Here is a 25,125-nt window from a genome sequence, read left to right on the forward strand (position 1 = left end):
TCTGAAAATCCACCCCTATATTTAACAAAACACCTACAATTGCTACACAAGGTTATAATACAAGGATAAATACAAATGTACATCTCTTCATGAACTGAGATTCAGTTGGCAATCTTTAGCTGAGCACTACGGCTATGAAACTATTGTTGGTATATTTTATTTGTATATTTTGCACCTGCAGTTCAGTATCCTGGCTTTAATTAATAATTACATTTCACCTCAAGCTCTTTCATAACTGGAAAAGGAAATATCTCAATGGAAAGAAAGGTGTAATTGCTACAAGTCGATCTACTATAAAAGTAAAGGGTCAACAGCAGCTCAAGTTATAGGAGGTAATAAACACCTTTGTTATTCATTACTTTAGTTCATCCTCAGTGTAACACTCTTACATACCGTATTTGCTTTGCCAGCCCAGTACAAATACTGACCCAACCAATCAAAGGCCACTATCCTTGCTTTTCTGATGTCAGATATATGAAACTTCTCAATGGCACCAGCTCTTCTAGTCAGTGACCACATATGAACTTCCCCCGTTGAGTTGCTCCAGTAGAGAGTGTCATTATACCAGTCCATGTCTTGAAGCAAGAAAGAAGGATACTAGCAGCTATTTGTCAAATATATCAATAAAACTACAATTTTTTCAAGAACAATTAAAAATATCCAACCAACCAAGACCTTGTCTACATTAGCGGCAGCATGCAAGATACATGTAGCTATATGCCACCATAAAAGGCAGGATGCATCCACAGTGTGGTGGTGTAGCTAGATGTGGCAGTGAAAGGCTCTGGCAGGGGGAGGCAGTGAGGAAAAGTCTGGTGGCAGAGAGCTACCAGAGCCTTTTCCCCACTGTCTCCCCCTGCCAGAGCCTTTCTCTGCTGCCAGAGCCTTCCATTATGGTGTGGAAAATCTTTGGCAGCGGGTAGGTAGCAGGACAGTACACTGTTGAAAATAGCAGTGTAGATGGGGAAAGCAGTGCTTGGGCATGTAGAGAGCTGTGTAAGGTATATACCGTGGGGTTCAGGTGTGTCTTTACTCACTCAAGCAGTGCCTCACTGTCTACACTGCTATTTATACCCATGCTAGGGGTCGTGCAGTGTCTGTACTCTGTCTACACTTACGGCGTTGTGTATACCTTAAGACTGAAACAGGTCAAACCTGCTACAAATGCAGGAACAATGTACAAGGATTGATACAGCTCAGCTCTAAAACTCAATTGATAGGGAGATCGTCATCATGATCTATCTTATGTACAGCAATCACCTTACTACACTGACCTCATTTTCATGAGTGTAGCCCTACTGATTACAATAGCACTGCATTACTTTGTAACACTGGGGGTTACATAGCTGTAGAGAGACACCCAGGGAACTTAATTCATCCCTAGTGTAACTCACGTTCACGGCATTTCACCAGTGATGATTCTAGCCCAGGGAGTGCAAGGAGCTTCTGCCTCAAGACTCAGTTCAGTTCAAACTGTTTCACTGCACATTCAAAGTCTAGTCAGATGTGATGAAAGTTCTCATCTTTCAGTTCCTTTCATCCACTGTGGGGAGCTCTGATCAATGCAGACAGGTCCACTACAGGAACACTCAGCCTGGACAGTATTTACCTGAGACATTTCTTATATTAGGAGAGAAGAATACTCCCGGCCCAAAACTATCCAACGGCTGCTTCCAAAGTCCGTCGTCCCCCACAGCCAAGATATAAGGTTCTTCTTCAACTGAGAAACAATGATCAAGTTGTAACTATGCAATTTTCCTGTTCCAGCAACCAGTATCAGAGGCACACTGTACAAAAACATAGTAAGAACTAGGCTCTGCCCCTAGGAACAGTAAATCTCAATACGCAAGAGAGACAAAGGCTCAGAAAAAAGAAGTATGTGACACCCATTTTTAGATGGGGAATGGAGGCACAGAGAGATTAAGTGCCTTGCCCAAAGCCCAAAATCTGTGGTGGAGCCAGGAACTGATCCCAGACCTCCCGAGCCTCACTCCAGTGACTTAACCATGAGCCCCTCCTTTCCTCTCCACATGTATTATTCTACGTAAGCTACGTTTAAATAAATATTTCAACAGTGTACAGGTTAGAGCCATTGTACACATGCTTGCAGAGGGCCTTTTGCATTTCCCCAGTAAGCCACCCACTCCCATTCATTACATGGTGACGGGCATACTCAACTGTTTCCGATGGTGCACCCATGCTCAGCCACCTGCCACTGGTGGTCTTCAAATGCCACCCTTTTCACTGTTCCCCAAGCACTTTAAAAGAGGTCCCAGCTGCTCGTGTCACTATATGAAGAGTAGGCACAGCAGAGGATTGAACCCCTGGTGTTCTTCAGGTCTAGGCCTCGACAGGTGGAGAGTATGCACAGGACAAGTTTCTCCTTACTGCTCAGTGAAGTAGTTCTTACCTTCTTTTAAAGTGGTGCCCCTAAAAGACTCTGTCCAGGGTCCTTCCCCAGCAGGAGATAGAGCTCTCACTGACACCTGATATTCTGTGGAGTAAGTCAGCCCTTTCATTGTAAACCTAGTGTCACTGATATCGGAGACAATCCGATCTTCATCAGCACCATGTTGGGCTGATACCTTCACAATGTAAGTCCAGTTCTGCCAGGCGGAAGGACCTGAACGGTGCAGACAATCACATTATTGGACAAGAAACTTCAATAGAGGCCAGGAAAACTGCAGTTTTAGAGATCCATTTCAAAGCTACCAATATCAGAGATATCAGCCAGGGAGAAAATTAAAAACTAGTACTGCTTTAGTCCCTGGCGCCATGGTAGTACATCATGCCCTTCCCAACAACCTAACCAGGAGTGGCAGGTAGTCTCCACAGCACCAGCTGTGCTTCTAGCACCATGGTTCAAACACACTTGCGTGTGTGGTAGAGCTGATAGTAGACTTTGCCAGCCAGCAGCCACCATGTGTGACTTACGGTAGATGTGTGACAGTACTGTGATAGCAGTAGTCAACACTGCGGTCATTACACCCCATGATTTAAGATGCAGCCTTTTTTAAACTCTGCAAGACAGAAAGACTGAGTGACTTACACAATTAAGCCTCCATTAATTTGTCCAGGTGTATTCTTTATTTTATCAGTAAATCTTTGCTTAAAATTTTGGCAGCTTTATCGTAAATTATTGGGCCCGGTTTTTCTCTCACACCTGTTTCATATTGATGTAACTCCACAGATTACAGTAGAGTCACTTCTGATTTACACCAGTGTCAGGGAAAGGAAAATCAGGAAGATCTTTCCATTAAGTACACTGGAACATGGACTGGACCTTTAGGATGGAACAATAGAACTTACTGGTTCCAATAGTAGGTTGAGGTGGTCTCCAGCAGACCACAGCTTGGTCTGATCCAAACAGCACTGTGACAAGCTGAGGATGAGTTGGCAAAGGATAAGGCTGTGTTGCCGCACCATAAGAAAGCAAGTTGTTGTATCCAAAATAATCGGCCTGGGTAAAATCGCAATCCACCAAAAATTCATTAAAGGCTTTGATCCCAGTTGGAGACAACTCCTCACGGAAAACTGCCCTGCCGTCTGTGACAACGAAAGTATTGTTCTCATAAACAAAGCTCTCTATGTCTCTAAATGAAACTTGAGGTCGCAGGATGTTAAATTCTGAGCCATCCAGAAAACCAGACACAAAGGACTGATCAGTTTTGTTGAAGTAAATTAGTCTTTTGGACAGGAAGTTTATCACAAAGTCTTGCAGAGCGTCGATTCTCACAATTGGCAAAGCTTCAGGGACCTGACCAGGATAGACTGGGAGGCTTGCCCTATAAATTCCATCCTCCAGCAGATAAAAGACATACCTAACAATGGAACAAAACAGCCCACAGTAGTTACACCATACAACACAGTGTAGATGAGTCACTGATATTTTAGTGGTCTATTGGCTCAGAGACACACCTGTCCTTCTAAAAAAATATAGGGAAATTATTTTGGTTCATATTTATTTATATCCTATGAAAATTAAATACAGGGAGCCCAATTCTCAGCCAATGTAAAATAAAACTACATTGATTTACACTTGCTGAGGGTTTGGCCCATGATTTATATAAGAAAAACTTAACAAAACTTGACAACAGTCAAGTTGGTGTGCTGAGCCTATCATGCTGATCAATATTGCCTTCTTGTTTCCTTGTGCTCTTACCCTCCTCTGTTGGTAACCATCTGTTGTCTCTTGTCTTATACTTAGATTATAAGCCCATTGGAGCAGGACTGTCTTTTGTTGTATTTGTACAGTGCCTAGCACAATGAGGTCCTGATCCACAACTAGAGCTCCTAGGTGATAACAGTTATCAAATAATAATGATAAAAATAATGAAAAGAGCACTCAAATAATAGATCCAATGTTAGACACAGACATTTAAAATTCAAATAATTGTTTTGATGAACAAATTCAATGTCTTTTTAAAAAAAAAATACAATGCCTCCAAACACTTCACACATTGGAAAGACTTCATACCCTGACTGAAACAAATCAAACGTGTTGAGGAGTGAGCAAGCTGAAGAATAACAGAGGAGCAAGCTTGGCAGTCTGTACAACCGGGGGGTAGGGGGCAGTTTCTGAAGAGGTTAGCGACTAGATAGCTAACCAAGTGAAGACGATTGCCGAAAAGATCAACAGCCCATCTGACACCAAGTCATCAAAGGAGAAAAATCTTACCCATTATATGGATCAGCTACAATTTTCTTAGGGGAGGTAATGGAAGGAGAAGTGATATCTTCAGCTACTGTGCAGTTCTCTAAATTACAGACACATACCTAGAGAATCAGAATAAAGAGAAAGGCTCTTATGTATCAGTAGCATGTTTACTGATGAGCAGCAACATGACCTGAGCATCCTACAGGGGAGAACAGAGACAGACAATAACCTAAGGCACTTCCAAGCACTTCTAAGCACCTACATTTCCAGTCATTCAATTACAAGGCTTGCTCACTGTGCCAAGCCTTCCGTTAATGCTTACCATGAAGGAATTGTCCATTCACTATCCACTTACCTCACGGTCTTCAAGCTGGAGGAAAACGAAGGGCCAGATTTTGGGATCCAGTCAAGCTATGCTTTGAGCAGAATCTGACAGGGCAGGGGAGGTGGTGGTTTACAACTACCTTTGTGCTGATCCTGCGAGCAGCCTGGGACCAGTTTGGCCTCATACCCTTTTTAACTTACATTAGCTGCAATGGACTCCTACAGCCATTGTTTTCACCTAAGGCTACACGAGTGCAGACATCTGTGGCCACATCTCATCCTGTACCGATAAGCACCCTGGGCAATAAGTGGCGAATGGAGTGGCAAGGCACTGGCACAAGGAATCCCTGTTTATAGCAGCTTTCTCCCCCTTTGTCTCATATGCATGAGAGGAGCAAAGGAGCCAGACCAGGACCTCACTTCTAAAGTCATTAAAGTTTCAAGAGTGAAGAATTAAACGCAGGGTTGCCATCTATTTTTTTCTCTCAGGAAAAAACAGCTGTGACCCTGCATCACCTTCATTATCACAAGAAAATACTGAGTACTTAAATATCTCTTATCACTTTCAAACTGCATTCTAATCATTAACGTACTAATTCTCACAACACCCCTGCAAGGTACAGTAAGAAAGCACTGTACAGATGAGGAACTGAGATCTAAAGATTAAATGACTTGCCACCGAAGGCCTAAGCCACAGGTGGAGTCAGTGTCAGAAATGACATGACTTTCTTTCACGATAAAAATTAGCTAAGAAGCTGGAATTCTAGGATGTCAGTTTACTTTTAATGTGACCTGAGACGCCTGTAGACCACAGTGAGGCAGGTATTACTATTTTGTCCTATTTCTTTGACAAAAAAATTTATTACATTAAAAATAAAAACATTATAATAGTCAACAGTACGCCATACATCCCTACCATAATCCCTGAGCTCTTTATTGCCATATGTAAAATAGGGCACACATTAGTAGTTCATAAGTATTAAGAAAATAATTAAGCTCCAGAGCCCAACCTTCTCATTCATGACAAAGTACATCCGCTGGTAAAGCCAGTCTGCTGAGATTGATGTAATTTTCCCTGGGCCAGCATAAAAGAGCTTTAAGTCAGACACATCAGACATGCTGGCAGCTCCTTTCACCCAGATAGAATTTCCCTCTGAGAAATAGACAACCTGCTGGTAAATATTCACAGAAATCCCTAGAAACAGCAAGACAACACACACACACAAGGTTAATATGAAAAACACATTTTGATTTTTCATTACTTTTAAAAAATTATGTCATAGAATGCGGTGGGCAGCTCTCAATCTGAAACCTTACATGACCCGAAAAAATATTAACATTTCTCTCCCCCAATTCTAGTATTTATTCCCATACTATACAATATTTCCCACAATCCTTGAAAGTGGCACGATTGTACACAACGGCCCTTAGAACTGATACTACAGTGGGCACTGCAGAAAACCAATGAACAGATTAGCTAGAAAGACAAATTAGTAGGTAGACAGATCGATCGACACCAATTCACCCTACCTGGTGCCCAGAGACGCAATTTGCATCTCACCACACAAAGCACAATTCACTCTGCTCCAAGGTGGGGGCTCATCCCCCATCAGAGAACTACCAGTCTCTGCACCACCAGCATGTGATGGGAGATTACTGTAGCCTGAGGCAGCTTTCATTTCTGCTGGGTATAGCATCCTAAGGAGCCCTGTAGGCACCCTTGTTAGGATATGCGCCCAGATACCTATCTAATGTCTCATGCCCAGAAAAAGCACCAGTGCACACAGGGTGTTTCAGCTGCGTGCAGCTATAGACAATGTGGCTGCGCTCTAAACCGTTACGCTACCATGCACGGACTAACCCATGATTGCTTAACTCTTGGTTAACCTGCAGTGACGACATAGCCATATACTGCTGAGGCAGGAGGGGCTGAATCAGCACATTCTCCAGGTCTTCCGGCCACATCCTTTTCCCTGCAGCGCTGACCATTTCTGGGGGGTGCTGGCCCCCTCATGTATTCCACCAGGTCAAGGTTGATTGCGGCCATTTTTCTCTCCCTCTATCTATACACACCCCTAAAGGATATTATTCTGCCAGAAACCAGAATAAACCAGGAGTGAAACTGGCCCAGTATGTCAACATCCCTGAGAGCACACTCCCCTCTACTGTCTTCCTTTCTGGTTATGGCCCAGTGAACATCAGAAACTTCAGAGATTTCATTTGCAAAGGCACAACATCTTCAGCTGTTGAGCCGTACCTACACCTGACCATTGTGAGATTTCTCTCTCTCCTGGTTCCTCCTTCTTCACTGAGCCCCTCAACTGCCTAACAAGCTTGCCACCCATAGCAAACCTCCCTCCACATTGCCCTAAATCTCACCCACCAGATTTCTTTTTTGCCTCTCTTTCCACAATTTCATTCGACAGATTCCTGGTGCCCCTTGAACTCCTTCAATACCATATGACTGGTATCTAAAATCATTTCAGATGGCTGGGTAAAAGAGTTTGAGATCACCCACATGAGGAGAGTGCAGCTGCATGGAGGAGTGAAGGTCTTGTAATTATAAGGCATGAGATTGGGATTCAAGAGATCTTACTTCAGTTCAAGGTTCCACCAAAGATCTCTTGGGTGACCTTGGGAAAACCACTTAATCTCCCAAAGATAACATTTTCAAAAGCACTCAAGTGAGTTTGGATTTAGTTCTACTGCCTTGCAGTGAGACTTATGCTCCTAAGTGCCCAAGTCACTTTTGAGAGGCTCTTTTGATAACTCTGTACTGTGTCTCAGACAACCTTCCTACCTCACACTGGTGTTTGGTAGGCACTTGAATAATGCAGTAGTGGGAGCTGTATCAGTATCTATGGTGGAGAGAGAAAGAGAAAGAACTAACCTGTAATACTGTGGTGTATGACATCATTCTGAAGACATTGTGCGACTTCCAAGAAAGATTCCATGGATCTCTTTCTTAGAGATTGGTTTCTGGCTAGAAAGAGCCATTTCACTTTTTCCTTAACTGACAATTAAAAAGACAATTTTAAAATTAAGCTGGAAAACAGAAATGAAAATCAGAGGGCAATTTTCCTAACTTGCATATTGTTAATCCACAATATACTATTTGCATGCCCACACACATCCACAGACACAAGGCTGTCCACCACCACATCCAGCAAAAACATAATTCCTGAGTGCTGTAATGATATGCAAAACTACTAAGGCTAGACAACTTTTGCAAAATATATACTTTCTTGCTACGCAGCTTATCATCACTGACTAAAACTAACCCCGTGCTGTTGTAGCTGTGTGGGTCCCAGGATATGAAAGAGACTAGGTAGTGAGGTAATATCTTTTATTGGATCAACCTCTGTTGGTGGAAGGAACAAGCTTTCGAGCTTCACAAAGCTTTTCCTCGAGTCTGGAAAAATTGCCTGCTAACCCTTAACTGCCCACTTCATTTTAAGTGGTCTCGTACACCATGTGTGAACCCCTTATACTTAACTATCTATCTCAGCTTGTATTCAGTGTGTACATTCTGGTCACCTTCTCCAGACCTGAGAAAGAACTTTGGAAAGCTCAAAAGCTTGTCCTTTCCACCAACAGAAGCTGGTCCAATAACAGACATTACCTCCCCCAACTTGCCTCTCTTAAAACTAAACCTGTTAAATAAATGGAAAAAGTACATTTTGTGGTGATGTATTATCCATATAGTTTGGTCTGTTCGCATACTCACTAACTTGCAAAATTCAGTAATCTGCAATGGATTTCTTAGCCATTAGCAAAAACCACTGAGGGTCTACTGATTTCCAATGACACCTGAGGGACGTAAGCCTAGATGCACAAAAGATGTTAGTTGTCAGTCCCTATTTTAGGAACCCAAGTCCCAGTCTCAGGACCACTGCGATGTACAAAGGTCCTGCTGAACCCTCTAGGTGCCTCAACTCACTTGGCACTTAAGTTTTTGCAGTAAAAAGTTCCCTCAGTACCTACATCTTGGCCCCTGAGTGCCTTCCTCTAGGAGTCTGGGCACTTATCTCCCACCTAAGCTCCAGAGTGATTCACAAACCAGGGGACAAAAAGCGTTCAGCCACATAAATCGTATGCAAGGCCCAATCCAGAAGACGCCCTCTGAGCACACCTACTGGATTGGGCCCTTCAGGAGAGTTCACACAAAACAGCCAGGAGGGGGAGAACCCACCTCATAACTTTTAGCCCAGTGGTTAGGGTACTCACCTGGGATCTGGGAGACCCCTGTTCAAGTCCCCCCTCTGCCTGAGGAGGAACAGGGCTTTGAACAGGGATCTGTAACCAACCCTAACCACTGGGCTATGAGATATTTTGATATGGGTTTCCATCAGTCTCTCCTGTTGAAGCTGTTACTGTGGATAAATAATTAAAGAGTCATGGAGCAGGGGGGACTGGACCCTGCAGTGGAAGCTTATGTTCAACTGGTTATCTACCATGGCCCCCAAGTCCTTTTCAGAGTAACAGATTTCCAGGATACAGTCCCATATCTTATAAAAATGACCTACATTCTTTATTACTAGATGTACAACTTTGGATTTATCTGTGATATAACACGTGTTATTTAAATGAGCTCACCTTACCTAGCAACCCCCGAGAGTGAGACAGGAAGTTGGGAGAGAAAGGGAAATGAGGTTCTTGCTGGGGAAAATATTGTGATGAGAACTATGATCTTCAGCTAGATCAGAAGCAGTGGGTGAAATAAGGAACAAAGATCTTGGGTCTGATTTGCCACTGTGTTACCCTAGTTTTACACAGGTATAATTTCATTCATTTCAAAACTAGGGTAATACAGTGGGAAATCAGGCCCAATGCCTTCATGTACAGGCAAATTCTGTCTTCCAGTACAGGAAATGTTGCCTAGTGATTAGAGAAGGGGAAGCGTAGAGACAGCAATTTCACCTGACTTCTGTGTAGGGAGCAGGGAGGAAGCAATTTCCTTCTCTGTGAGGTTTATATAACAACTATCACTGTTATATGTAAGCACTACACAAAATTGCCCAAAGTCCAAAATGGAAGGTTTTTCTCTCTCCAGTCTTCCAGAGCAGAGGAGAATGGCTTTGTGATTGCAGGGTTTGTAGTTTGGTTTGCTTGCATGTTTCAGAATTATTGTTATAATATTTTTAAAGAGTATCAGTTCTGTGGGCTGTATCAAACGGCATGTTTTGAATTTTGATCTGAACGCAATCAGGCTTGGACTCAGTCTGATTCCTTCTGGCAAAGAGCTCCATAACCAGTATCCCAGCTCTAAGAATGCTCTCTTCCCACGGCCTGATATTTGGAACCTGGACCTAGTCAGCTACATCCTCCCCAAGGAACACAGTTCTCTCAGGTAGTGTTGAAGGGTAAGGCAATCTTTGTGGTAGCTAAACCCCTATACTTCTGCCCCATACCCATATACCTGCACAATGGCCAGACACAATCTTTTTAACGTATGGGGCTCAATTCCTAAGTACTCAGATCTTCCTTTATGTAACAAAAACCATTCTGTATTGGACATAGGCTCGAGGAGGTCCAAGTTATATCATCATACAAATCATATACATATTGTTAGAATTCAGATATGCAAATGGGCAAACTAAAGTCCGATGTGGCAGCTACTGAGGGTTTGTTTACACTAGAGATTTTTTTAATTAAAATTAATTGGTTGTCACTTACTTAAGTTAACCAAACCATTGGTGCATCCAAATCTGGAGACTCCACAAATGCTGGTTTCAGGACACACATATATTTGTGATCAGGGCTCAGTTAACCCTGGAACAAATATTAGTTGAGTGTCCAGTCCAGCATGTACCAGTGTGTTAGACAACTTGAGTCAATTGGCAATCAACTAACATGAGTTTAAAAAGCACTAATGTAGACATAGCTTCAGTGTCTCCAACCCACAGAAGGTGGAAGGTGGGTGAGGATTTAGGAACAGAGTTAAGGCTACTGTTGTAACCTTCATGGAGAATTTCCTGAGTTTCTAGCATTTAGTTTTTTCAGTTTGGTAACATTGCTTTTATTCCCATCCATAACTCTATCTTAATATATTTCTCCCTGGGAATAAATTAATATTTGTAAAATATCTTAAGAGACTCATATAGATAGGTGGCTATAATGTATTGTTTTTTGTTTAATGAAATGCCATTAGTGGAAAAAAAGAACAAAAGAAGAGAAATAGCAAAAAAAAGGATATGATCTGATGTTGTTTTGCATGAGATCATTCTGGAATTTTTGACTTGAAAGTCTAATATGAAATTTGTTTGTGACACTTGGCCAGAAACGGTTAAGTATCCTGCAGGATAAATTCAACCCTTAAAGACATATTGGTAGATAATATTTGTAGTTTTGTGTTTTTACATATATAATGATAGAGGTTAACATATATAATGATAGAGATTAACAATGTAATCAAACAGTCCCTGTTTATGTTGTATTCTGTTAATTCAGAGATCAAAAGGAGACCTTAACATTTAAATGAACTGTAAACATAGGATATCGCTGTACAGTATTCATCTCTCTTTGAAATGTATAGCAAATCACCTGAGAATGATGGGAAACTGGCAATTGCCATATGTTAATCCGTGTAGATAATTACTGGTGATGCTTAGGAAATGGGTCCACTTCAAAGTCCCCATGAGTGCCTATTGTTCACCTAAGTACTGTCACAAGAGGCCTGAAACTGTATATAAGACGCTTGGGGCCTGATTTTGTCATCTCAATCTGCTTGATGCTTCATGCAGGGGAAGCTCAAGCTATAGGGCTGAGATCCCAATTCTGACTGGACCACTCTGAATATAAATATTGCACTATAACCTATGAACTAATTCTGAAAGAACTCTTTGCAACTACAAAGCTCACCATCTCTGCTATGAATCTGAACCTCAAGAATTGTACTCTCTCTCTCTTTTTTAATAAATGTTAGTTTAGTTAATAAGAATTAGCTGTAAACATGTATTTTGGTAAGATCTGGAATATTCATTAACCTGGGAGGTAATGTGTCCGATCCTTTGGGATTGGTAGAACTTTTTTATATGACGAATAAGATTTTCAGTAATTGTCGTCATATTTGACTTGGGTGTCTCATTCACACCCATTTGATACTGGTTCACCTTTTTGTCACTTGTACCAGCCTGAGTTTTTGTGACCAACAACCAACCTGTTGTTGTTACTACGTTTATTACGGTAGTGCCTAGAGACCAAAAAAAACAGAGCTCCATTGTATAGGTGCTGTACAAACTCAGAGTAGAAGACAGTCGCTTCCCCAAAAAGCATACAGTCTAACTATCATTCTAGTCTGCTGTACATCCCATAATCGAGGTGAATCAGAATGAGTTACCAGTTACCAGGAAACTATAAGGAATATGTTGCGTGTGTACCTGTGGGTTCTGGAGTAGTGATATTAGCTTCTGCGGGTGGCCCGCCACCAACCTCATTTACTGCTACGATGGTAAACCTATAGTAAATCAAAGAGAGATTTTACGGAACGTTATAAATGCTTGAAAAAATGCCTTCTGAAGTAGAACAATTGAGTCTCACGTGCTTATCATGTTTCTCCTTCAGTGGAAAAAACTGTTTAAACAAAGTCATTCAGGGACAAATTCTAATAAAAATATAATCAGATGAGGAGTTGAACTCACTAGCTTTGCAAGATAAGGTAACACAATCTAATAAATTACATAGCTACATGCTGCCCTCAGAGTTATGTGGGCAACTCAGTTTCATCTCAAGGGAAGATCTATAGTCACCTTTGAGAGCAGAACGTGGCCATTTGGAGTTTAGCGTTTGTAAATTTCCCTTCAGTTTAACTAAATCAGTTAGAAGAGGGCTCCCCTATAATTCTCTGAACACAACAGAAATGTGCACCACGAGGGGAAAAAATAAAAATATAAAGGTTACTGAATTCAAAATTCCACATTCTGGCACTGCATCAGATTGTCACCCCACTCCCCAAAGTGATTTGCTTTTGCCTAAATTCTGATCTCAATTATACATGAGGAAATCTAAAACAACTCCATCGATTTAAATTGAGATACGCCAATTTTCACAACAGCACAACTGAGAAGAGAATTTTGCCCACTGATTCTGCAAAAGCAGTGTTAATGTGCACTCTGTTCTGCCAGTCAGAACCACCTTCACCGCACATACACACACAGATTTCTGGATTGTAGGAACTCTACTGCCTGCTTTATGACACTAAGGGCACACTCTGTCCAGCTGATCACCTTTTCTTTTGTACCTGTAAGTGGTGTTTGGAAAGGTGGAGTAGAACTGGAAACTTTGACCTCTGGATGCTGTGCGCAGTTCCTGCTTTTCACTGGTTAACAGTAAATTATATCCAACAATCAATCCACTGGGGAAAAGTGGTGGAGACCAACTAATTTCCACGGTGTCGGACCCCGAACTTTGAATATCTTTAATGATAGGAGCTGTAACAGGAACTGCAAAAGACAGAAATCACTGGCTGTAGACTTGGTTTTTCAGATGTGATTTTTGGGGGATGGCTGGGAGAAGATGAGGGGGGGGTGAAAAATCATCTCTGTTTAATTGGAAAAACATATGAATAGGTTTATCAATCCCACATTCCTCTTGGCCATACCATGCACTCCTGGGTCACAGTGTTTATCATAAGCCAAAGAAGGAAAATTTTGCGTGAGACTTTATTGTTTTGTCACCACATCACCTGAAGCCATGGGTCAAAATCCCAAAAGTCAGCCCATCCTTCCATCGTTATGAGGTAGACAAATTAGAACCACATAATTTTATGTGTGGGGGCTTCAGAGGGGACCTTAAAAACTAAGGGGCTATCTGCTGTGACTAGTTACTATAGATCCTGTGATACTTTTTGTAAGAACATGTATGTCCTTAGACAAAATTCCCCTCCCACTCCATTGTACAAAGTGCTGTGCACCCATTTGGTTGTCGTCCTACCTCCAAAATGTAGCCTACACCTTAGGCTAATTTTCTAAAGTGCTGCCTTTAGTTCTGAAAGCATTTACCCATTTCCTTCAGCATGAGAGGCGCTATATACATCTAAATTCATTATTACTATTAATATCTAAACTTTTAGAAACTTAGCCACTTAAACATCTGAATCTTTTGAGGGTCAGCCACGTCTAATTTAAATATAACCTAGTGATTTACATAACAGGTTCACAACCAGCGCAATACAAGTGAATGCAACAAAAAGGAACTTGAACAAAGATTCTTTTTATGCCTCAAACAAAGAGTTTGCACTAACACTTTAGTTATAGTTGCTTAAGGGTCTGCCCTTATCCAAAACCCAGAGAATAGAATGGAAAGACTCACATTGATTTCAATGAGCTTTGAAGCCTAAAGCCTAAAACAAGTACTATTTCTCCTTTCCCCTACTGAACACCAATATCAGTTTCTGCAAAGGGGAGCATAGATCAGCATTCATGTCACACTCCCTGTTGGTACCCAGCCCAAGCCAGGGAAGCTAATAATCCAACCAGTGGACCAAATTTTTGTGATGAATCCTGGTCATGTGCCACGTGAAACATGTTGTGCATATGCTAGGAAGAAGACTTCTGCAAATACAGGGAACTTTAAACCTCCGGTGACTTCCAGTGTTACCACAGGATGAGATTTAACATGCAATTAGATGTGAGTTGAAAAAGTAACAAGGTGTACCTTCACTATGTCTTATTCATATATATAAGCATATTTCCTATCTATGTGAAGCAGGTTCTACATCACCAATTGAAGGAGAGCTCATATCCTGAAGCTGGTTCTATCTGAATGCTCCAGTTAGTGCGTCATTTCTTATCTCCGTTTTATAACAAACTGATAAAGTAGCCATTGAGTCAAATGGTTACTTAAAGCCAAATTGCAGGCAAATATTGTGAAATTTGCTTAAACTAAAATTGCTTCTTTGCATAGCAAGAATGTTACTAAGTTGATAGTTTCTTCCTGCCCTGGTGCGCTGAACCTCACCTAAAAGTCACTGTGGATTTTGTTTGGTGGTGGGTACAATATATTTTGTACTGATTTTTTTCTTGCTATATATACCTTGGATATACATGATAATATTCAGAGGTAAAAGAGACTTGGCATTTTCCCTATGTATCCCTACAAGGGCAAGAAGATGTGCTAAAAATGCTATCACTGTCAATGCAAAAGCCCAAAAAAGTCATTTAGAGATGGGCTGAAAAATTACATTTGAGAACAAAGACATGACTTTCACACTGCAATGGTCACAAGCCACAGAAGCTCACCATGCAAACAAGTGGAAATATAATTATGTAAGAGATATGATAGTTCTGAATGCGCAATGCATTCACCCCATGAGGCAGTTGTTAACATCTACACCTAACAGACCATAAAGGGGAAAATAAACTAGAGACAGCACAGCAAAAATGGTGAGACACACTAGCAGCATGTGACTCTCTACACTGGCATACAAATGGATCAAAGGTTAAAAAAGGTTAACCTTCTTAAAGGTTAGAAAATATACATACAATATCTACTCCCTCTTCTGCCCACAGCCCTTTCATTTAAAAAGGAATGTTGTAAGCATACGTGATTAAAGCTACATGTGTGATGGAGAGATTTGCATTTTTTCAGATAGGTTTAGCCCATTCCTACTCACGTAGCTTTTCCTCTTTTTCTTTCAACCTTATTGTTGTAATTTTAAAACTTTGTAAACACCTGAAAATAAATGTTTAAAATGGAAACCCATTCAGAGGGTCATTAGTGACACTTTGAGTCAAACAAATGGATTATGAGTCATCTTTGTCTCACTACTGCAGAGAAATATAAATTATCGTGCTTTTTCCATTCTATTGCTGCAGTTAAATACATTTTAACTTGAACAAACTTTAGAAATGCAAACTAGCCCATCAAGGCCAAAAGTTTCAGCCATCAGTTGTGTCTACAAAAATAATCATCAAAGCATTTGCATTCAAAAAGCTGCATGAACACAGATCAGGTAACTGAGCACCCAACGATCCAATCTGCCCTCATAATTTTGAAGAAGCAAACACTTCCATATGCCTTTTTGTGGAGACTAAGTAGGAATCATAACTGAAAATTCAGCCCAAACTCTTTCAGATTAAGCTAAAGAGTCTGTAGTAATATTACCTAGCAGTCTGCAATTTTACAACATATAATGAACATATGCTTCTGAAAGGGATAGATAAGACAGAAAACATCATAATGCCACTATATCAATCCATGGTACGCCCACCCCTTGAATATTGCATGCAGGTCTGGTCACTCTGTCTCAAAAAAGATATGTTAATATTGGTGCAGAGGTTCAGAGAAGGGCAAAGAAACTGATTAGGGATATGGAACAGCATCCATATGAGGAAAGATTAAAAAGACTGAGACTCTTTATCTTAAACCAGAGATGATTAAGGGGTCTGCAAAATTATGAATGGTGTGGAGAAAGTGAATATGGAAATGTAATTTATCCCTTCACATAATACAAGAACTGGGGGTCACCCATGAAACATAGAACTGGAAGGGACCTCGATAGGTCATGTAGTCCAGTCCCCTGCACTGAGGTAGAACTAAATATAATCTAGACAATCCCAGACAAGTATTTGCCTAACTTCTTCTTAAAAACTCCTATGATGGAGATTCCACGACCTCCCTAAGTAATTTGTTCCAGTGCTTAAACACCCTATAGTTAGGAAGTTTTTCCTAATGTCTACCCTAAATCTCTCTTGCTGCAATTTAAAGCCCATTGCTTCTTGTCCTGTCCTCAGTGGATAAGGAGAACAATTTATTGCTCTCTTCTTTATAACAATATTTTACATACTTGAAGACTGTTACCATGTCCCCCCTCAGTCTTCTCTTCTCCAAACTAAAGAAACCCAATCCTTTCAATTTTTCCTCATAGATCATGTTTTCTAGACCATTAATCATTTTTGTTGCTCTCCTTTGAGCTTTCTCCAATTTGTCCACATCTTTCCTGAAATGTGGTGCCCAGAACTGGACACAGTACTCCAGTTGAGGCTTAACAGTTCTGAGTCAACCGGAAGAATTAATTTACATGACTTGCTTACAACACTCTTGTTAATATATCCCAGATTTATGTTTGCTTTTTTTTTTTTTTTTGGCAAGAGTATTATATTGGTGACTCATATTTTGTTTGTGATCCACTATGACCCCCAGATCCTTTTCTGCAGTACTCCTTCCTAGGAAGTCTTTTCCCATTTTGTATTTGTGCAGTTGATTATCCCTTCCTAAGTGGAATACTTTGCATTTGCCCTTATTGAATTTCATCCTCTTTATTTCAGACCATTTCTGCAGTTTGTCCAGATCATTTTTAATTCTATACTGTCCTCCAAAGCGCCTGCAACCCCTCCCAGCATGGTATCATCGGCAAATTTTATAAGCGTACTCTCTGTGACATTATCCAAATCATTTATGAAGATATTGAATATAACTGGACCCGGGACAGATCAGGGGTACTGGAACATTTTGTATAGTGGGGGTACTGAGAGCCATTGAACCAAACTGTAAACCCTCCATATGATGGAAATCACTTCAAGCCAGAGGGTGCAGCAGCACCCTTATTTCAAGAACCTATGGGACAGATCTCTGTGGGACCCCACTTGATATGCCCTTCCAGCTTGACCGCGAACCTTTGATAACTATTCTCTGAGTATAGTTTTCCAACCAGTGGTTTACCACCTCACAGTAGGTTCGTCTAGGCTGTATTTCCCTAGTTTGCTTATGAGAAGGTCATGTGAGACAGTATCAAAAGCCTTTCTAAAATCAAAATTTATCACATCTACTGCTTCCCCCACCCACAAGACTTGTTACCCTATCAAAGAAGGATATCAGGTTGGTTTGGTATGATTTGTTCTTGACAAATACATGTTGACTGTTATTTATCACCTTATTATCTTCTAGGTACTTACAAATTGATTGGTTATTTGCTCCATTTTCTTTCTGGGTACCCAAGTTAAGATGACTGATCTATAAATCCCTGGGTTGTCCTTATTCCCCTTTTTATAGATAGGTAGTATATTTGCCCTTTTCCAGGCCTCTGGGATCTCTTCCATCCTCCATGGGTTCTCACCCAGTTCCTTAAGTGTTTTAGGATGTATTTTGCCAACTTAAAGACATCTAATTTGTCTAAGTAAGTCTTAACTTGTTCTTCCCCTATTTTAGCCTCAGATCCCACACTATTTACATTGATGTTTATCGTCCAATCACTGCTAACCTTTCTAGTGAAAACTGAAACAAAAAAGGCATTTAACATGTCAGCCATTTCTACGTTTTCTTCTGCTATTGAAAATTAATAGGCAGCAGATTTAAAACAAACAAAAGGAAGTACTTCTTCACACAACTCATCCACATGGGATGTTGTGGGGCCAAAAGTATGACTTGGATAAGAGTTAGATAAGTTCATGAAGGATAGGTCCATCAACAGCCAATAGCCAAGATGGTCAGGGACACAGCCCCATACTTTGAGTGTCCCTAAACCTCCCACTGCCAGAAGCTGGGATTGGATAACAGGAGATGGATCACTCAAAATTACCTTGTTCTGTTCATTCCCTCTGAAGCATCTGGCACTGGCCATTGTCAGAAACTGGATACAGTATGGCTGTTCTTATGAAAGTCAACTTTTTAGCACTGCCCTTGAAGCTGTGACCAACAGTGTAATTACCTCCAAATGCATGAGTCCGGTAACTGGGACTAGACGGAGAATAGAGCTGCATCTGAGATGTGATGATCCAAACTACTCGAAACACATATTCTGTGAAGGCTTGAAGGTTACTCACTGTGTACGAATACTCAGACACTACCTAGATCAAAACACATACATATAATCATTATCACTGTTCCTCTATCTGGAGTTACCATGTAGGATCTCAGTCTAGCCTGATATGACAACATAAAACAATATGTATGTATTAGGATGTTACAGACCTAATTCCAAGAATCCCGTATAAAGCAGAACAAGTTCTAGATAATTCATTTTCCTTAAACATTATGTACTGATTCCTCCTTTAATACTTGCTTTAAAACCCACTGCCAAATCTCATCAAATATTGGATGGATGGAACAGAATATTAGGAAGATAAGACATAGGCCTGGAAGAGATCTCCTGGGTCAGATCAAATCCCCTGCTGCCGCAAGCAACCCAACATATAATCCTGCTCCTAAATTTATCTAGCTCCATCTTAAAACTAGTTAGGTTGTTTGCCCCCACTATGCCTATTGCTCCAGAACCTCACTTCTCTGATAGTTAGAAACCTTCTAATTTCCAGCCTGAATTAATTAATTAATTTAAAGAATATTCTAATTTTAAGCAAATAAATAGCTAAAACAGTATAATATTAAATATATTAACATCAGTAAATTTTAAATTGTTATCACTCACCCACAGGCTTCTGGGTACCTAACAAAATATACTTAAACTTAACTAGTCATTTTACCCAAATAAATCCAAGAACAAAAATAAACAAAAAACATCCCCAACAATCCACCACCAACATAACAAAAATACACAAAGAATCCCCAAATGCTTTACAATCTTAACAAATTATACACAAGAATCACGTCATTCACCACTCAACTGTAGCCACTTCTAATGTGAAATGTGGCAACTGTTTTATAGAGTACAAGAATAATAGAGGATAGGTGAGGAGAGGAAGTGAAGAACACCTTTCCAATTGAATCAAGACTGGATTGTAAATTAGACTAGGTTGTTTTATTAAAAGATGAATTTAAAAAGTAAGTGGGAACTATTTTGTCCTCCCTTACCTCAGCATACCTCCAGTCTCCAGGGAGCTGATTGTACTTCCACTGAATAATATATGTCACCCCAGAGATATTAGCCAACTTCCATCTCAATGTCACATTGTGGCTTCCAATGTTAGATGCAAATGGTGCTGTAGGTGTGTTCAAATAATCTGAGTGTGGAAACCAATAAAACACAAACAAGGCTTAAATCATTAATCCTCTCCCTGGGGTATTCTGTGGCAGTTTCTGGGCAGTAGGAGAATGCAGCAGCATTCTCTAAAGGATTGATGTTACGCTGGAATACACTTTGGTGGTGACACACCTAGTACATTGGGTAAAAGTAAGGTGCATCTTGCCCCAGGGGCCTGGCACATTCAGCAGTTGTGAAGCTGATAAAAACATGGAAAACATGCATATCAGGAAAACAGTTACAGAATGAACCATAGTAATATTATAAGACAATTGATACATTAATATTAATTGGCCAAACTCATCACTGGTGTAAGTGGGTGCAGCTGAAGTCAATGGAGATAAACCCATCTGTGTTAGTGGTGAATCTGGCCTATTATGTTAAACTATATCCCTTAAATGGAAGCTTTGGGAGATCTGTCCATTTCTTTACTGTCCTCACGTCCTTCTCCACTCAGTGATTGGTAAAACTTTGAAGGGAAACTCCTTCCATCAAAACACTAACGCATGAGCTTAAGGTTAAGCACATGTGCAGTCACGTACATGCTTCAATGGGATTACTCGGGTGCTCAAAGTTAAACACATGCTTTAAAATACTGGTCCCCAAACCAGCAAAGCACTAAAGCATGTGTTTAATTTTAAGCACATGCATAGTCCCAGTGAAGTGTTCTACTGAACTACGCAAGTTAAACATATGTTTAGTGCTTTGCTGGATTGGGGACCAATATTTAAACGATCATGTGGAAGGTCATGATTGGATGACCTGTCAAATGATGAACTTGCAGATAACAGACACTACAGAAATTAGACATGGAATAAAGAATAGGACATCTTCCATTTAAAATGTTGGTTCCATTCTACTTAGAATTTTGCAACCATGATGAAATTACTATCTGTGACAAAATTGGAAATACTTTCTTAATTGGTTTGGTTTGGTTTGGTTTAAGTGAAGTCCCTAGTCCATAACAAAATCAAGGCTGCTTTTGACAATGCACATTTGTGGTATGCCTGAGTTATACTGTAACTTAGAACCATCGCAATATGGCTCCCTCCCTATGGCCTATCACAGCTGGGAAGATCTGAGGTGGGGCATTCACGCTTTTAGTCCCTCTGATTTACCTTTCTAGGGCTAACAGCAAAACTTTTCAGAAGAATGCAACCAGTTGTGGAACTTGCTCTCTGCCGTCTTGTCAGATACAGGGTTTGATCGTATTAGGGCACAAAGTAACGTGTACCTGTTCAGTCATGCCTTTTAATATATTTCCATTCAGGCAAAGCATGGGTTTGCTGTGCAACTTTATATAAATCTTCTTCCCCTGGTATCACCAATATTTAGTGTGTATATATATATACACACTTGTTTTGAAACTGAATGTGAGGCACCAAGTTCCCAAAGCAACGGGCAGCATGCTAATGCCTCAATATATATTTTTTTATTATGATACGGAGCTCAGCAAAGCATTTATTATAAAGCTTTGCTGAATGGAAATCCCTACATTTTTTCAGTCAGATAGGGTAGATCCATAGGTGCTGGAACTAAAGGTGCTGAGGCTGCTGCCGCACCCCCAGCTTGAAGTGGTTTCCAACATATACAGGGGTTTTCAGTTTGGTTCAGTGGCTCTCAGCACCCCCACTATACAAATTGTTCCAGCACCCCTGGTAGATCGCTCAGGGTGGGGTTCAAATGCACTAAGCATTGGCCTAACTGCTCCCATGGAAATCAAAAGGAGTTTTTACCATTGACTTAAACAGAAGCAGAGTTGGGCCATAGCTGAGTGCATTTGAAAATCCCACCATAAACTTCTGCATTTATATTCAAAAATTCCCAAGTTCCTGGAAGAAAAAGCCTACTTTTTGTAATACAGCAGCCATCTCTTTACTTTTAAGTTACAATAAGAATCAGAAAAGGAACAAGACATTCCTGGCCCTGTTCAAAGAAAATCAGATAACAAATGCAAAAGGATACTCCTAGAAATGAGTTCAGCAAACCCTGGGTTATGGCACAGCACTATGTCCGTCCCTACCTTGTACTTCAGCACCATAAGCCTCCTCTGCACAGCTGCAGCCAAACTTACAGGAAACTCTCTGTATAAGACATAGAACTTGCCAGTTGGTTTTGTTTCAATGGGATGTCTTCTTAGAAGCATCCAGACACATTTCTAGTACACATGAATACCACAAAAGTAGTTATATTCATTCTAAAAACATTGGCACCTTAGGCTCATTCAAAAAATCTACTGGCATCAATGGCAGTCTTTCCATTGACTTCAATGGGCATTGGGTCAGGCTCTATATTCCCTATATAGCCCATTTGCTGCAACTCACAAATCTGGGGACAATTCCTGCTCACTTTACACATTTAAGACTTCAATAAGGATACCTGAGGAAGGGAAGCAGAATATGGCTCATTGAACTTACTATTGATGAGAAGCCCTGAGCATTGAGCCCAGCCCTTCTTGCTCCACCTATTTCCCACAAATGCTCCCTGCTCTTGGCCAATAAGCTGTATTGGACGTTTTTTTTAAAAAAACACATCTACCATCTAACTTCTTGTTATTATTTTTTATCTGTGTTATAGTTGTGTCTATAGGTCTTAACCACCCCCAGAGCCCCAATGCAGCCCACACTGAACATATACATAGTAAGAAGAGAGTCCCTGCCCCAAAGAGCTTACCATCCAAATAGAGAAGATAGACAAAGGAAGCCTCACTAGCTCTACTTTACAGCTCCACTGAACTGAGACGCAGAGGGAAAATTTTCCAAATGACTGACAATCCTAAGCCTACTTTTAAAAGTGACTTAAGCACATAGGAGCCTGAGTCTCACTGAAAGTCAATAACTAAATAAGCAATGACTCCAGCTTGCTTTTCTGGCTTCTAGTCAGGAATTAAAGGGGGCTCAGGCTGGAGGGGCAGGATTTATATACACTACCCAGGTGTGCAGGATTTATATACACTCCCCCATTGGCTTACCTGAGCCCCACCGGCCTGCCCATCAATTCAGGTGATGCCTTCTCCCCTCCCCCTCCCAATTCCCAAAGGAGGAGAACCCTTAAAGGAGCTACTATCCTTTTTTTTATGCCAGTCCTGACAAAGCTCCCCCACCCTGAGAATGCATTTGCTCTGCTGTATTTTATTTAGGCTCATTTACATTGCAAGATTGTCTGGCTTACAAAAGCTGAAGAAGATAAAATACCCCAGCTTTATAATCTCTGTTCATACAGCAAACAACTATCAAGTAATAATTAACTTTTGAGTCATTAAGGTGACATGTTATATTAGGTGGCATTTTTTGTCTTGGTAACTGTCAATGATTCTACTGTACACATTTCCTGCAGCTCACGGAAACTGATAAGAGAAAATTGCCCTAGCACAAAGTAAAGATTTATTTTCCAAGTTCCGGCATTAAAGAAGTGGCTCTTTGTGTTTTAATATTATTAGCAAGATGCAACGTTTCCAAGAGAAATATCTTGGTCAAGGAAAGGCAAATAGTACAAATACCAGCAGTCATGCTTCTGTGTGGCACTAGGACAGCGTTGAATTGGGTGGCCAGATGTCCCATTTTTAAAGGGACAGTCCCATATTTAAGCCCTCCTGTAGGTGTCCAGACTTTTTCTTAAAAATGGGCAAATTGTCCCATATTTTCTGTCTCCCCCCATCAGTAGTGGTGGGTCCTGCTGCTGGCCGGATCCCGGCTCGCCAGCCACCCGCCCACCATCAGTACTGGCCACTACGCCTGCTAATCTGCCCCCGCTGCGTGCCAGCTCTCGGCCAGCAGGGCTCCGCCACCCATCCCATTTGCGGCCAGTGCTGGCTGTGCGCTGCGAGCTGCGGTAGCTGGTGAGTGTGGGCAGGCAGCAACCAGTTACGAGTCACCTCTGCTGCCTACCCACCGGCCCTTTACGTGCTCCCTCTCTTGCTGTCCTCTCCCTTCTTTGCCCCTTCACCACCCCCCCAGCCCTGCTGCTCCTCCATATTCCCCCCAGCAGGGCGCATCCCACTCCCAGCGCTGTGCAGAGAACCAGCCCCTGGTCAGAATGCTCAGCTCACCAATAGCCTGGCTGGCAGGCTCCTTCCTTCCCCCACTGCCTCTGGCTGGGCCGGCGTCCTGGGAAAGCCCAAGATCCTCTGGCCCGGGGCGCTGGCCAGGAGGAGCCAAGCCCTGCATGTGCCAAAGCCCTGCACAGCACTGGTACAGGGAAGCCTCTCTGCCACTCAGCTAAGCTCTGGAGTGGTGGTGGGGGGGGGAAGCAATTTCCAGCCTGTTCCCACACTGAACCTGCAGGCTCCACAGCAGCCCCTGGGGAAGGGGCTTAGCACCCTCTTCACCACCCCCAACCTGGGTCCTGCCCCCAGGAAGCACATGGCTGCTCCATCCCCTAGGTACCCTCCCCTACTGAGTCACCTCTCTGGACGGTTTCCATGAAGCCCCTGCAGTCAGGTTCCCTGGGCCCTAGTGCACTATGCATCCTTAGGCCTCAACCCCTTCCAGCCTGCGCTGTAGCCAGAGGCAGCTCAGTTATGTAGATGGCCAGTAGCAGCCTGGAGGTATTAGCTGCCTTTCGACACTGTGCAGGCAGGAAGGGACAAGCTGCTTCCAGCCACATGGGAGGTGGGGGCGGGGGCAAGAAGAGATGAGCTCTGCAAAGACATGGGCCAGGTCATCCCCTCCCCCCTTGTAGCTGGAAGCAGCTCCCGTCCCTTCCCTCCCGCACAGTGCCAAAAGGCTGCTGCTGGCCACATTCTGGTGTAAACCTGGCAGAAATCTGGGGAGGGGAGCATGTGACCCTGCGTCCCCCCTGCACATGTTGCCTCGGGAAGACGTGGCAGCTGGTACCAGGAGAGGTGGGTCCATCCCAGGGGCCCAGCCAGGCATGGAGGGCGGAGAGCGCCGGGGCAGGGAGAGTCGGATAGGTCGGTCACCACCACCACCAACCATTTGAGGGAGGTGTATGGGAGTGGGAAGGGTGTCACCCCTTCCTGTGTGAACCCTAAAGCCTTAAAGATAAGAAGGTAAATAAAAAGAATCCAACTACGCAGTATTTCTTTTTAACAGGGGCTCAGTCAACCTGATGTTAATTTGAATGTTTGTACTACATAATTCTGATTGATTGCCGTTGAACTTGCTTGAATACGAGTAATTTTACCAGGTGTCCCGTATTCAGCATAGCAAATACGGTCACAATATGTTACAACAGCTTTACAAACTGTCAGCTGCAGGTCTATTTAATG

At 41.9% G+C, this 25,125-nt stretch overlaps 1 protein-coding gene across 1 annotated transcript in view; it reads right to left on the reverse strand.

The window, feature by feature from the left end:
• The window catches only part of ROS1 (ROS proto-oncogene 1, receptor tyrosine kinase), a 91,011-nt gene that overhangs the window by 60,140 nt on the left and 5,746 nt on the right, over positions 1–25,125 (reverse strand). The window contains exons 5-16 of the mRNA XM_065401421.1: positions 21,919–21,979; positions 19,727–19,875; positions 18,627–18,765; positions 13,221–13,422; positions 12,361–12,437; positions 7,872–7,994; positions 5,992–6,176; positions 4,679–4,776; positions 3,310–3,821; positions 2,411–2,623; positions 1,610–1,720; positions 394–575 (exon numbers count right to left, since the gene is read on the reverse strand). Of these exons, the coding sequence (XP_065257493.1) occupies positions 394–575; positions 1,610–1,720; positions 2,411–2,623; positions 3,310–3,821; positions 4,679–4,776; positions 5,992–6,176; positions 7,872–7,994; positions 12,361–12,437; positions 13,221–13,422; positions 18,627–18,765; positions 19,727–19,875; positions 21,919–21,979 (2,052 nt within the window). The remainder of the gene's footprint in view (positions 1–393; positions 576–1,609; positions 1,721–2,410; positions 2,624–3,309; positions 3,822–4,678; positions 4,777–5,991; positions 6,177–7,871; positions 7,995–12,360; positions 12,438–13,220; positions 13,423–18,626; positions 18,766–19,726; positions 19,876–21,918; positions 21,980–25,125) is intronic.

This window comes from Emys orbicularis, chromosome 3 (genome assembly GCF_028017835.1).
Source record: "Emys orbicularis isolate rEmyOrb1 chromosome 3, rEmyOrb1.hap1, whole genome shotgun sequence".
Classification (NCBI taxonomy): Eukaryota; Metazoa; Chordata; order Testudines; family Emydidae; genus Emys; species Emys orbicularis.